The sequence below is a fragment of the Emys orbicularis genome, chromosome 5, assembly GCF_028017835.1.
Source record: "Emys orbicularis isolate rEmyOrb1 chromosome 5, rEmyOrb1.hap1, whole genome shotgun sequence".
Classification (NCBI taxonomy): domain Eukaryota; kingdom Metazoa; phylum Chordata; order Testudines; family Emydidae; genus Emys; species Emys orbicularis.
The window spans coordinates 83,792,794-83,808,274 of NC_088687.1; the positions used below are offsets into that span (position 1 = coordinate 83,792,794).

At 40.6% G+C, this 15,481-nt stretch overlaps 1 protein-coding gene across 1 annotated transcript in view; it reads left to right on the top strand.

Annotated features, from left to right (window-relative positions):
- Positions 1 to 15,481, top strand: part of SNX25 (sorting nexin 25) — a 172,213-nt gene that overhangs the window by 67,209 nt on the left and 89,523 nt on the right. The window contains exon 6 of the mRNA XM_065405159.1: positions 9,844 to 9,914. Within this exon, the coding sequence (XP_065261231.1) occupies positions 9,844 to 9,914 (71 nt within the window). The remainder of the gene's footprint in view (positions 1 to 9,843; positions 9,915 to 15,481) is intronic.

The following is a 15,481-nucleotide window of genomic DNA, read 5'->3' on the forward strand; positions in this document are numbered from 1 at the left end:
CCTTATTTTCTATCCAAAAAGACACGAGTCCATACAGAAATTGTGACTGGGCCTACATGCCCTAACCCAGAGCTGACTGGGAGAGTGTAACGTCCTTAGAGATGGGATCATAACTGCCTGCCCACACTGTGGAGATGTGCAGGATAATAGGGCTGGTCCCACTGCGGAGAGTTAATTTCCAAGGACACTAGAAAAAAGCAAGTGTGGTTTGGAGGAGGGGGGGAGAGGGCTGGAGCTTGAGAGGAGACAGACACTGAGGCCAGGTGGCTTTTCTCCTTGTTCCTGCTGGAATTCTCTGAAGGTCGTATAGCCATTTGGGATTATGTAGCTATAGAATGCTTAAAAATACTTATACGTGGCCATTAAAGAGTAGGGTATTTTTTTCTTTACAATAAAATGCATCTCCCAGATTTTCAAAATATATCAGCGCATGAGAAACTTTGCACATGCATCCCCTACTGGCCCACCCTTCATAGAGGCCTGTCGAGGTTCTTTTCTTGTGATACACTTGGTCAGCCTCTGCCTAAAGAATGGATGGACAAAGAGAAATCCTTGATGGCCCCTCAGTGAAAGATATTATGGACAGTTTAAAACTAAGATGGGTCATTCCACATTCAAAACCTTCAGGATGGGATTTACCATCAGATGCCAAACAGACATACCTACCAGGCCATTAGTAACCTGTTGGGACAAAAACAAAAGCCCAGAGAGCAGAGTGTACTGTTTTATAATTCATATAGCTAGATTTCATAACAACTTATAAAAGCCTCTTAAAATTTTTTCTACCTCACGAGAATGCTTGGGGGTAGGTAGACTGTTCAACTCTTCAAAAGGTTAAGAAGTGGCATTAAAAATATAACAGCAACTTTTAAAAATCTCTTAAAGAACAGTCACTTCCCTAATATTTGCCAATAGATTCATAGATTCATAGATTCTAGGACTGGAAGGGACCTCGAGAGGTCATCGAGTCCAGTCCCCTGCCCGCATGGCAGGACCAAATACTGTCTAGACCATCCCTGATAGACATTTATCTAACCTACTCTTAAATATCTCCAGAGATGGAGATTCCACAACCTCCCTATGCAATTTATTCCAGTGTTTAACCACCCTGACAGTTAGGAACTTTTTCCTAATGTCCAACCTAGACCTCCCTTGCTGCAGTTTAAGCCCATTGCTTCTTGTTCTATCCTTAGAGGCTAAGGTGAACAAGTTTTCTCCCTCCTCCTTCTGACACCCTTTTAGATACCTGAAAACTGCTATCATGTCCCCTCTCAGTCTTCTCTTTTCCAAACTAAACAAACCCAATTCTTTCAGTCTTGCTTCATAGGTCATGTTCTCAAGACCTTTAATCATTCTTGTTGCTCTTCTCTGGACCCTTTCCAATTTCTCCACATCTTTCTTGAAATGCGGTGCCCAAAACTGGACACAATACTCCAGCTGAGGCCTAACCAGAGCAGAGTAGAGCGGAAGAATGACTTCTCGTGTCTTGCTCACAACACACCTGTTAATATATCCCAGAATCATGTTTGCTTTTTTTGCAACAGCATTACACTGTTGACTCATATTTAGCTTGTGGTCCACTATAACCCCTAGATCCCTTTCTGCCGTACTCCTTCCTAGACAGTCTCTTCCCATTCTGTATGTGTGAAACTGATTTTTTCTTCCTAAGTGGAGCACTTTGCATTTGTCTTTGTTAAACTTCATCCTGTTTAACTCAGACCATTTCTCCAATTTGTCCAGATCATTTTGAATTATGACCCTGTCCTCCAAAGCAGTTGCAATCCCTCCCAGTTTGGTATCATCCGCAAACTTAATAAGCGTACTTTCTGTGCCAATATCTAAGTCGTTAATGAAGATATTGAACAGAGCCGGTCCCAAAACAGACCCCTGCGGAACCCCACTCGTTATGCCTTTCCAGCAGGATTGGGAACCATTAATAACAACTCTCTGAGTACGGTTATCCAGCCAGTTATGCACCCACCTTATAGTAGCCCCATCTAAATTGTATTTGCCTAGTTTATCGATAAGAATATCATGCGAGACCGTATCAAATGCCTTACTAAAGTCTAGGTATACCACATCCACAGCTTCTCCCTTATCCACAAGACTCGTTATCCTATCGAAGAAAGCTATCAGATTGGTTTGACATGATTTGTTCTTTACAAATCCATGCTGGCTGTTCCCTATCACCTTACCACCTTCCAAGTGTTTGCAGATGATTTCCTTAATTACTTGCTCCATTATCTTCCCTGGCACAGAAGTTAAACTAACTGGTCTGTAGTTTCCTGGGTTGTTTTTATTTCCCTTTTTATAGATGGGCACTATATTTGCCCAATGAGCACAGTAGTGTTAATATGAAGGTGGAAAGTAGTTCTTTAAATGTCTGTTAGTGGGTTTTTTTGGAGTAACGTTGTTTTAAAGCCAAGTGTATAGAGAAAGTTAGATATAATTTGTAGGGAGTGGTAGATTTCATGGCCATAGCCTTTTGTTTTTAAAGGGGAGCGGGGTATCTTTTATTATTTATTTTATTTTATTATGTTAAAGGCAACTATTGTGGATTAGGAAACTATCCAATTAGAACTGTTTGGACTGTTTCCTTAGTATTCTGCGCTGCCTACATAAATTGGCCTTGATTTGGAAGGTTATGTTAAATCCTATAAGTGTGTAGTTGACAATAGCCAACACAACAAAGCCATGCCCTTCACAACACTTCCACATCCTCTACGTGAAATATCTATCGTTCTTAAATCTTATTGCTGAGACTTCTCATCTTGACAAGAATTCTTTATTCGCTTATCTTTGATACAAGGAGTCTAAGTTGAGAAGGCCAACTCTTTCTCCTCCCCCCCCCCCCCCCTTCAACTTATCATCTGTCCTATTTTAGGTCTTACATTATTCTGTGTGTTGTCTGTACATGTTTTCTTTAGAGTTCTTTTTAAACAATAGAAGAACTTTGCTTTTTGTTGTTAGTGTTTGAGAGAGACTTTTCAAGTCATAGTTTATTAGTATTAATAATATAAATTTTAGTTCATAATTGGATCCCTAGTGAAAACTTGCTCTCTTGCTGTGCAGACACATCCCTTTGGCTTCCATAAGTGAAAAACGTAAGAATGGCCATGCTAGGTCAGAACAATGGTCCATCTAGCCTACTATCTTGTCATCCAACAGTGGCCAGCAATATTCCCTCTAATTTTTCCCATGCATGGGTGGAATGAATTTATGTGCACCAATATGGAGGTGATGTGTGGCGGGGGTTGGACCAAGGGGTTTGGTGTGTGGGAGGGAGCTCAGGGCTGGGGCAGAGGGCTGGGGTGCAGGGGAGTGAGGGCTCCGGCTCCATCTCCAGCTGGGGGTGTGGGGTTTAGGGTGGGGCTGGGGATGAGGGTTCAGGGTGCGGGAGGGGGCAGAGGGTTGGGGTGCAGGGGAGTGAGGGCTCCAGATGGGGGTGTGGGCTTTGGGGTGGGGCTGGGGATGAGAGGTTTAGGGTGCAGCCCTACCCAGGGCTGTGGCGGGGAGAGAGGTGTCTCTCTCCGGCTGCAGCCGCCCTGGGGCTGGGGCCGGGGCCGGGGGAGTGCAGTGTGCATACCTGTGGCCCCCTTGGTGGCCTCCTGCGTGGTTGTGCAGGCATGCACCTTAGAGGCAATGTAGGTGGCCAGTGCCAGATGCTTCAGATGGAATGAACTGAACAGGGCAATAACTGAATGATCCATCCCCTTCCATCCAGTCAGCATCTGGCAGTCAGAGGCCTACAGACACCTAGAGCATGGGGTTGTGTCACTGACTGTCTTGGATAATAGCCATTCATGGACCTATCCTCCATGAATTTATCTGGTTATTTTTTGAACCCAGTTATGCTTTTGGCCTTCACAACATCCCCTGACTGTGTGTTGTGTGAAGAAGTACTTCCTTTTGTTTTGTTTTAAACCTGTTGCCGATTAATTTCATTGGGTGACCCTTGGTTTTTGTATTATGTGAAGGGGTAAAGAACGCTTATGTATTTGCTTTCTCCACATCATTCATGATTTTATACACCTCTATCATATCCCCCCTTAGTCATCTCTTTTGTAAGCTGAATAGTCCCAGTCTTTTTAATCTCTCTTCCTATGGAACCTGTTCCATACCCCTAATCAGTTTTGTTTCCCTTCTCTGTATTTTTTCCAAATCTAATGTATCTTTTTTGAGATGGTGTGGCCAGAATTGCATGCAGTATTCAAAGTGTGGGCGTACTAGGGATTTTATAGTGGCATTATGATATTTTCTGTTTTATTATCTATGCCTTTCCTAATAGTTCCTAACACTCTGTTAGCTTTTTAGATTGCTGTCTCACATTGGAAAGATGTTTTCAGAGAACTGTCCACAATGACTCCAAGAACTCTTTCTTAAGTGATAACAGCTAATTTAGACCCCATCATTTTGTATGTATAGTTGGGATCAGGGTGGATTTGATTTAATAATAATATATGGAGATATACCTATCTCATAGAACTGGAAGGGACCCTGAAAGGTCATCGAGTCCAGCCCCCTGCCTTCACTAGCAGGACCAAGTACTGATTTTGCCCCAGATCCCTAAGTGGCCCCCTCAAGGATTGAACTCACAACCCTGGGTTTAGCAGGCCAATGCTCAAACCACTGAGCTATCCCTCCCAGCAGCCCCTCCATCAGCTCCGCACTCCGCCCCCCCCCCCCTCCTGGCTCCCAGCACCTTACGCCCACCGGCAGCCCCGCTGATCAGCGCCTTCCCCGCTCCCAATCAGCTCTTTCGTGGCATGCAGGAGGCTCTGGGGAGGAGTAAGGGCATGGCAGGCTCAGGGGAGAGGGTGGGAAAGGGTGGAGTGGGGACAGGGCCTGTGCAGAGCCAGGGGTTGAGCAGTGAGCACCCCCCGGCACATTGGAAAGTTGGTGCCTGTAGCCCCAGCCCTGGAGTCGGTGCCTATACAAGGTCCCGCATAGTAACTTCTGAAGAGCCGCATGTGGCTCCGGAGCCACAGGTTGGCCACCCTGGTTCAACATTTCTCTCAAGACCGATGTTGAGAACTTTGGCTGTGACAGTGCCATGTATTTTTTCATGATTTTGTTTGCAAACTGTCATCAGATTAGGCCACTTCTTGATATAGTGCTCAAAACAGTCCACTACTCCGCACGTCTTGTGGGAGAGTTAGCTTGGTTCCTCCCACTTTTTTCAGAGCAGCTGCTGCAAAGTGGTTGTTACGGAAGTATTTTGCAATTTCAACAACATTAACCTTTATTTCTGGAACACTGAAGTCTTTGACTAGGAGGTGCATCAAATGAGCACTGCAACCGTATGTTATTAGCTTGGGACTCTCTTCTAAATGGCTTCTCATCTTGGATACATTTGCAGCATTGTCTGTGACCAAGCTGCGTACTAGATATTTGAATTTTTTTTCACAGTTTGTTATAGCTTTTGCTGCTACTTCTTGTAAGTATTCTGCTGTGTGTGCATTTCCTGATGTATCAATTGTTTCTGTAAGGAAGACATTCCCTTCTTCTATTCTCACACAAGCACATACAACAGGATCATTGTGGACATTGCTCCACCCATCAATGACTGAACCATGTTCATGAAGTATGGGTTCTCAATAATATGGAAAGGAGAGTTTGTTGCATAAACAAACTGGGCAGTTTTCCCATCAATTACCTCTTTTTGTAATCTGCTGGTTCTTATCTCTAACTTATCTATGGCTATGTGACATACATGATGTGACTGAAACACTGTCATTGCCAGATAACGCTGAAACTATAGAAAATGATGGTGATCTTGAAAGTGGATAGTCTTCTTCAGAATCCTGTATGTTGAGGATGGATTCTCCTAAACAAAATAAGTCAATGCAGTTATTTAATTATTATTACCATACTGCTCATTTAGTATTACTCAGTGCATTCACTGACACTCAGTACTACTTTAAAGGGGAAATTGTAAAAGGAAGATCTGCCTATTTCAGCTATTTATTTTTTATCACAACTGCATCTAAAATGATAGTACCATAGAGTAACAACAATATTTTTTGCTCAACCATGAGAATTCAAGAATAATCCAGAAGGAAGACAGGCAGTCCTTAAGAAAGAAGTATGAATTAAAAAAAGGTTTACCAACCTGAAGATCCTGCATGTTCAGACATGTTCCTTTCATCATCTTCAACGCAGCTTCCTCCTGAGAAGGAACACTTCTCGTGGTGTTGTTTCATTCAGGCAACCAGGCCTTGCATTTCTTTGTTGCACTGTTTGCATTTTGCACACATGCCTGTCTTACCCACAGGTAGAGGAACTTCATTCAAATATTCCCAAACTGGGTCTCCTTATAATGGCAGCAGGCCGTAGGCTTTCCCTTCTAGTGAGAGAATGGTATGGTAGATCTCAAATCAATGAAGGCTACACTCAGAAAGACCTCAAGACTTATGGAATATGCTGCTCAAACAGGGGTAGGCAATCTATGGCACACGTGCCGAAGGCGGTACACGAGCTGATTTTCAGTGGCACTCACACTGCCCGGGTCCTGGCCACTGGTCCGGGGGGCTCTGCATTTTAATTTAATTTTAAATGAAGCTTCTTAAACATTTTAAAAATCTTATTTACTTTACATACAACAATAGTTTAGTTATATATTATAGACTTATAGAAAGAGACCTTCTAAAAACGTTAAAATGTATTACTGACACGCGAAACCTTAAATTAGAGTGAATAAATGAAGACTCGGCACACCGCTTCTGAAAGGTTGCCGACCCCTGATCTATACAGAAGCCCCTGGAACCCCATAAGATTGGGTCCCTAATCCATGAACTATTGGAACTCATTTACAAAACTTTTCTTAAACATTACATGAATATATTGTCTCATACTATAGAATTAGAATTTATAATCCCTATTCCATGATGAGATATCTTTGAGCTATAATGTATCTTAATTAAAGCTATCTTTAGATTTTTTCCTCAAAAAGCATTTTATCAAAAAAATCCAATTTAAATAAAAAAAATCTGATTTTTTTTATTTTTATTTTTTTAAATCATATTTTCCAGTGTGGATTACTTTGCACTTATCAACATTGAATTTCATCTGCCGTTTTGTTGCCCAGTCACCCAGTTTTGTGAGATCCCTTTGTAATGCTTCACGGTCAGCTTTGGACTTAACTGTCTTGATCACCTTTTCATCCACCTACCTATATCTGCTGGAGAACTGGAATACCTTCCTTGGGCTTCAGCACTGGGAATGAAATATTGAAGGTTTCCAGAGCAGAAGATCATGTGACTTCGAAGGATAGCTACCTTCCATTGCTGCTTTGTTATTTTGGGGAAAGTTTTGACTCCTGTTTTTGTGAAGTAGTTACAATATTTATGTCCTTATTTCCTTTCATCAAGGAAAAGGGTCTTACAGATAAATTTTCTTCATAAGGATGTGAAAACCTTAAGAGAAAATACAGAATATATACATACAGTGGGATCATGACAATGTGACCCACAATCCTTGAACTTCCCTTCTCCCCAAATTTAAGGTCCTTTGGAAAGTTGAATGAGATTGCAGAGAATAGGGAAGGAAAGGAGAATCCTTACCTATGAGGTCTGAAACCATAGGTAGTAGTTTTATATAGTGCCATAAATTTGTGTGAGATAAAGAGGTTGAATGAACTAGAAGTGGCTGAGAATGAAAGATGATAAAGGGAGGAAGCTGATGGTTAATTTTCCCTCTGATTAGCAGCTGTGATTAAGGTAGCGCAGTATCACAATTATTATTTTATTTGTGTAGCACCACGGGTTACTAGATGCTTCATGGTAAAACATAGACTACAGCCCTGCCACAAAGCTTATTTTCTTGCTTTAGAAGTGATGAGAAGAGTAAGGATAACAAACAGTAGGGGAAGGGGATTGGCGCAGGGAAAGACAGGGGTACCAGCAACATGAGCCTGTGATCACACAGTTTACAACATGTGCAGCTCTTTTTAAAAAAAATGAAATGGAGTAAGCTAAAAAGAACTGAAAAATAATTGACTCACTTATGCATTAGTTTATTTTATTTCCAGTAACCCAGATAATTTAATTTTTTTCTCGCCATTTTAGTCCTATTAGGATTGCTTAAATGCTTTCACAGCTTAGATATTCTAGGCATCATAGCAATTCTAATAGTTAGGACTAGAGTGGCAAGAAAAAAATAATTTATCTGGGTAATTGGGAACCAAGTATGTTATCTGTGGTACTAATTTGGCTGCCTTTTACCATAGTATCTGAGTACTCACAATGCTTAATGTAGTTATACTCACCACACCCCTGTGTGGTAGAGAAGTGCTACTACCTCCATTTTTACAGAGGAGGAGCTGAGGCACAGAGAGAGATTAAGTGACTTTCCCAGGACACAGGAAGTCTGTGTTATAGCAAGGAATTGACTCTAGTCCCAGGCTAGCACGGTGACCAGTGGGCCGTTCTTCCTCATAGGTATTTTGAAAAGCATGTGCTGTTGAGTGAAATCAACCGGGATAAAGTAATGGCAGAAAAAGTCCAATGCAGTATGGAAGGTGTTCAAAAACAAACGTATGCGTAAATTTACAGTAGCCATAAAAACTGGTTAGGCACATTTTCTGAGAATGTTAGAAAAGTTCAGAAACTATTAGTTAATCCTCACTAATATGCTCAGAGGAAAAGTGTTGAATATCTCAGTGTGACAGAATAATTAAAGTTTCAGTGAAGCAAGGACTTTATGAAAGCCATAAAGATGAATGAACAGTAGAAATATCTTGAATAAAAATATCACCACTTCTTAACTATGTTATCTTCCAACTGCTGCTGCTGTGTGCAGTTTGTTTTTTCTTTCTGTACAAATGTATCTACCTCCCAAGCTTCAAGTATAGGTCTGTGTGTAACTCAGGTCAGGAACAGGGACAAATGACCAAGCAGCCAGGTTATTAATTATAAGGACATAACTTTCAGTGACTGCTTTTTTTGGTTAACTGTGGTTCTTACTCTCTTGCTTTTTCTGGGGTAGGAAAAGGGATGGTAGAGGAAACCCCATCCTTCCCTTCCCTTCCTCTGCCACTCTGAGCATGTCTGTCTCTGATGGGGGGGGGGGGGGGGAGGATTCTCTTTTCTTTCTTAGCAGAATTTGTTCATTATGCCTGGACAGCACAGTGTATTTCCCTTTTCAGCAGGGTTTCTCGGGGACTTGCAGTTTACTCGCTGATTGAGTAACCTTGAGTCTACTACACCTCATTCTGTACATTGACTTTGTACAAAGTAATGGATTTTGGTTTTAAAGCCTTAAAAGATACAGACCCTGACTGCATCATCCTTACAGCTACCTGAATTCCTTCCCCTTTGCATACTACAATTGCATGTTACATCAGCAAACAAGTCTGCCTTTGCTGTAGGAGACCATTGCACGTGGAACTCTCTCCTGAAATCTGTCTCAGTTTTACAATGAAGTCTTAATTATTCCCTCAGGCATGTTTTTAATTTCACCACTCTGCCAAGTTTATTACATTTCAATCTCACTCTGTTTGCCAACATTACTTTGTTTCACCTTTGAATTTTAAGACCATGGTTTTGTATTACACTTTCATTAATTTTATTGAGTTTTTAAGAACCTGTCATACAGTATCCCAAGGGTTTCAGTGGAGACAAGGGGACATCCGAATTATTGCTGGGTTTTTTGAATGATTTTCATTTTTTGTTTGTTCCATCTTTGAGAATTCTCCTCTCCCACTCTGTTTCCAGACATACTCGCCCTCTGAATGGGAATGTGAGTTTGTTCTACATTTTTACTTCTAAAAGTGTGCAATGTGAAGAGCAAATTTATAAAAGACCATCTTTTATCTTTTTTTTTTTCTCCCCTCTTTAAAACTAGGTATCAGATCGTAGTGGAAATAGTTCAAGCAACCACAATCAGCAACTTTCCCCAAATGAAGAGACAGAAAGGTAAGCATGCATTCTGTTCAGAGTTTTAATATAATAAACGTGATATCCGAATGTAAGACATGTACATAGCTGAGTTTGTGTGCACAGCTCCTGGACAGATTTTGAGAATGTGCCTTCCAACATTAGATTTTAATATTCCAGTTTTCACACTGTGATGGGTTGGATCACAGAAACCCCCTTGGGAGCTGCCACCTGATGTGCCAAGAGTACTTCTGCCCTTGCTTTCCCTGCCAGCTCAGGACCCCAGCACCTTGTCTTGCTGAGCCAGACACGCCCGTCTGCTCCAACACAGACCCAGGGTCTGAACTGCTTGCCCCAAAGCTGCAGACTTAACTGAAAGCAGCTTACAGAAGTGTTCTTGTCTTTAACACTCAGATGCCCAACTCCCAATGGTGTCTAAAACCCAAATAAATCCGTTTTACCCCGTATAAAGCTTATACAGGGTAAACTCATAAATTGTTCGCCCTCTAAAATACTGATAGAGATATATGCACAGCTGTTTGCCCCCCCAGGTATTAATACATACTCTGAGTTAATTAAGAAGTAAAAAGTGATTTTATTAAATACAGAAAGTAGGATTTAAGTGGTTCCAAGTAGTGACAGACAGAACAAAGTGAATTACCAAGTAAAATAAAATAAAACACGTCAGTCTATGTCTAATCCAACTGAATGCAGATAAAATCCTTACCAGTTCCAGACTGCTTCCTTTTACAGACTAATCTCCTTTTAGTCTGGGTCCAGCAATCACTCACACCCCTTGCAGTCACTGTCCTTTGTTCCAGTTTCTTTCAGGTATCTTTGGGGGTGGAGAGGCTCTCTCTTTAGCCAGCTGAAGACCAAATGGAGGGGGTCTCCCATGGGCTTAAATAGACTTTCTCTTATGGTTGGAGACCCCCTCCTCTCTCCTATGCAAAGTCCAGCTGCAAAAAATGGAGTATTGGAGTCACCTGGGCAAGTCACCTGTCCATGCATGACTGAGTTCCTTACCAGCCAAGCCACATTCCTTGGAAAGCCTAGATGTGGATTGGTGTCTCCAAGTTCATTGTTGGCTTAAGTGTTTCTTGATGGGGCACTTACTGAGAATAGTCTTTTCTCAGGAAGTTGATCAACTGCTTCACTACAGCCTACTTAGAATCAAACAAGTATGCAGCCAATATTCATAACTTCAAATACAAAAATGATACGTGCCTACAAATAGGATTAATAGATTCAGTAGATTATGACCTTTACAGGGATATGTTACATGGCCTATGTAGCGTACAACACATTCTAGTTATGTTATATTTATATACACATACATAAGCATATTTCCATAAAGCCTTATGGGGGGCACCGACCGTCACACATACACTTACTAAAGAAGTACTTAGTTTTGTTTTACTTGTTCAATTATGGTTAAAATTTATTTGCCAAAATCTTACTGTTTCATTGTAGACAAGGTTCAGAAAGTAAATAATATCTGTCACTGGTACACCTACCCTTGTTCTATTAAGGTTTTTGCAATAACATGGTGTTTTACATGGTACAGTAAAACCTCTTATATTACTGAATTTCACATATTTGCTGGCTAATACTTGTCATTGCATAGCTGTTCAGAATTAACCCTCTAATCCAGTCCTATAAAAAAAAATTCTCCAGTATAAACTCCACGTGATACTCCCTTGCACCAATATTATTATGTAGGAGTTTGGGTTTCTCTGATCTAAATGACAGAGAGCACTGTGGGGTTGATCCTCATAAGCTTGCGAGAAAGGAGGACATTTTGAGGACACATTCAAAATATGTTATGGATTCATGAAGCAGTGTCTCAGTCTCTGTGAAGCTGTCTGGTTCACCAGTTAAAAGTGAAGGGATTACAGTTCTGAGGAAATGGATTACTGTATATTGAAAGGGTGGGGTGTGGGAAAGGAGTAGGGACAGTGTAACACAGAATGAAAGGTCAGGTGAAGGGGCCAAAGTTTACACAATCTGATTCAGATTTTCCTGCAGGTTCTCATTAATATACCTGGGCAATGACAGGCCTCAGTACAATAACTACTTTCCACACACAAGAATACACATACAATGAAAGCTGGCTGTAAACTTGCCCTGCTAAGCGTTTCAAAAGAGGCAGCTCTCCCCGCACCCCCAATCATTTTTCACCTTTATTTTTGCTGATAGATCAAAGAAAATTCCAATCCTCAAGCTAGAATGGCTGGGCCCATTCCCCATCATCTCCTCTGAATTTACTGAAATTGTGATCTTATCATTGTTGAGGCTTGTACTATATGAGCAGTTAAATGAATATTATGTTCTTTTCTTTTTATATGCTTCAATACACCCCTTCTCCAATTTTTAAAATACCTATTTTATTATCCTTTCAAGATATATGCTGTATACTTCTTAAAAATATTTATGTTCTTGTACAATTTATGCTCCCACTTATGAGTATTTTATTTGACTTTGCTTACTTTTCTCAATAAATGTTGATTTCTATGTCTGCAAGAAATTGTGGTGATAGTAACGATACTGGACACAGTTTTCATGTGGGCATGGACAAATATTTTTTAAGGTACAGTAATAGAAACAGAGTATTAGTTTATTTGTCCGTAAGCTAATATGGAAGGGAGACTTCCAAAGTGTGTAGTGGAGATGTGTCTGAGTTTTCCTCCAGGCTTTTAAAATAAAATTCCAGTGTCATTAATTCTTGCATTTTTTTATCGTGAGTCTTGCAATATTTGGTTTCTCAGAATCCCAGGTGCTGGAATCAAAAGATTGCATGAGAAACTGTTTTCATTTAAAGAAAATAAATTTCTAGTTCTAATGCATGCAGAAGAAAGCCTTAAAATATGACTTGAATGCACCCTAAAGGTTCAGGAAACCCCCAACATTTATCATTTAACTTTTTTTTTTCAAGCCAGTCTTGTGTGTTTTGGAGCCTGACTCATATTTTTGAATGCTTGAAGTTGGCACGACTGAAATTCCTTTCTTTTATAACATAAAGTAGAGCTAACTATCTGCTGATCCATAACAAATTGCTTGTACTGTAACAAAGCAAAAGGAAACCTGAAAATCAGTGTTAGGTTAACTGTCCATTAGAGAAAGGGAATATTAATGTACTTCAGATGAAAGGTTAATTTACTGGAAAGAGTTTTTCTCTTTCTTATTTTGTTACTTTATAAAACAAACTCACGAGTCCATTAAAAAAATTAATTTTTCCAAGTGTATGGTTGCCTACGGTTGCTGGTATTAAGGAGCTCTGTGCTTTGTTGTGACAAGACTTGATTTATAGGACAATTTGTACAAAAATATTGTATCCCAAAATGCTTTACAGAGATAGTTACTATTAAAGTTTTTCAGGTCAGATTAAAAAAAACTAACAAGCAAACTAGGGCTGTCAAGCGATTAAAAAAATTAATCAGGATTAATTGAGCAATTCAAAAAATTAATTGAGAATAATCATGCTGTTAAACAATAATAAAATACCATTTATTTAAATATTTTTGATATTTTCTGCATTTTCAAATATATTGATTTCAGTTACAACATAGAATACAAAGTGTACAGTGCTCACTTTTTATTTATTTTTTATTACAAATATGTGCACTTTAAAAATCAAAATAAATAGTATTTTTCAATTCACCTAATATAAGTACTGTAGTGCAATCTCTTTATCATGAAAGTTTAACTTACAAATGTAGAATTAGGTACAAAAAAACTGTGTTCAAAAAGAAAACAATGTAAATCTTTAGAGCCTGCAAGTCCACTCAGGCCTACTTCTTATTCAGCCAAAAGTTTTACATTGTTTTGTTTTTGAGTGCAGTTATGTAACAAAAAAATTCTACATTTGTAAGTTGCACTTTCACAATAAAGAGATTGCACTACAGTACTTGTATGAGGTGAATTGAAAAACATTTTCTTTTGTTTATCATTTTTACAGTGTACATATTTGTAATAAAAGATAATATAAAGCGAGCACTGTACACTTTGTATTCTGTGTTGTAATAGAAATTAGTATATTTGAAAATGTAGAAAAACATCCAAAATATTTAATAAATTTCAATTGGTATTCTGTTTAATAGTGCGATTAAGACTGATTTTTTTGACTTAATCGCGTGAGCTAATTGCTGTTAATCGACAGCCCTAAAACAAACCCTATCTCCCCATATAAATGATGAGATTCAGGAATGTGGTTCCTGATGGGAGGAATGTATATAATCACCAAGTTGTAATTTTGCCTTGGCCAATGCTCCTATTACTTTTCAGTTTATATAAATATATCTAATCTGCCATTCTAGGGTCCCTTAATTGAGGAATTTACTGAAAATACCTATTCAAGTATTGTGGATTAGAACAACAATGATAAACTAAATAATAGTTAAAACTTCTAAGGCTATGTCTACACTATGAAATTAGGTCAAATTTATAGAAGTCGATTTTTAGGAAGCGATTTTATACAGTCGATTGTGTGTGTCCCCACTAAGCGCATTAAATCAGCGGAGTGCGTCCACAGTACCGTGGCTAGCATCGACTTTTGGAGCGTTGCACTGTGGGTAGCTATCCCACAGTTCCCGCAGTCTCCGCTGCCCATTGGAATTCTGGGTTGAGCTCCCGATGCCCGATGGGGCAAAAACATTATCGCGGATGGTTTTGGGTATATGTCGTCAGTCGCCCCTACCTCCATGAAAGCAAAGGCAGACAATCGTTTTGCGCCTTTTTTCCGTGCAGACGCCATACTGCTTTCAGCAGACGGTGCAGTAGGACTGCTAACCGTCGTCATCCAACCACCACTTCTGCTGCAACTCTGCTCTCCTGGTGCCACGAATCGACCTCGCAGGTCCTCTCATCGTTCTTTATAAATATCTATTCTCATGGCATCCCGTCGTCATCCACCGCTGCAACTCTGCTCTCCTGCTCGGGTCTCAATAGCGAATTTCTCCATGTTGTCTGTCATGGGCTCCCGGGAACGTGTGTTCTTCCTCGGGAAATGTGTGCGGTGCTGACCGTTGTCCTCCACCGCTTCCACTGCAACTCTGCTCTCCTGGTGCCATGAATCCACCTCGCAGTCCTCTCGTTGTTTGGTATAAATATCTATTCTCGTGGCATCCGTCGTTATCCACCGCTTCCGCTGCAACTCTGCTCTCCTGCAGACGCCATACCACGGCAAGCATGGAGCCCGCTCCGCTCATCGCTGCTGCTGTGAGCATTGTAATCACCTTGTGCATTATCCTGAAGTATGTGCAGAACCAGAACCTGCAAAAGCAGGCAAGGAGGCGACGACAGTGTGATCACAATAGTGATGAGGACTTGGACATCATGGTGGTAATGGGGCAGGTTCCTGCCATGGAATGCTGATTCTGGGCCTGGGAAACAAGCACAGACTGGTGGGACCGGATAGTGTTGCAGGTCTGGGATGATTCCCAGTGGCTGCGAAACTTTCGCATGCATAAGGGCACTTTCATGGAACTTTGTGACTTGCTTTCCCCTGCCCTGAAGCGCAAGAATACCAAGATGAGAGCAGCCCTCTCAGTTCACAAAGCGAGTGGCGATAGCCCTCTGGAAGCTTGCAACGCCAGACAGCTACCAGT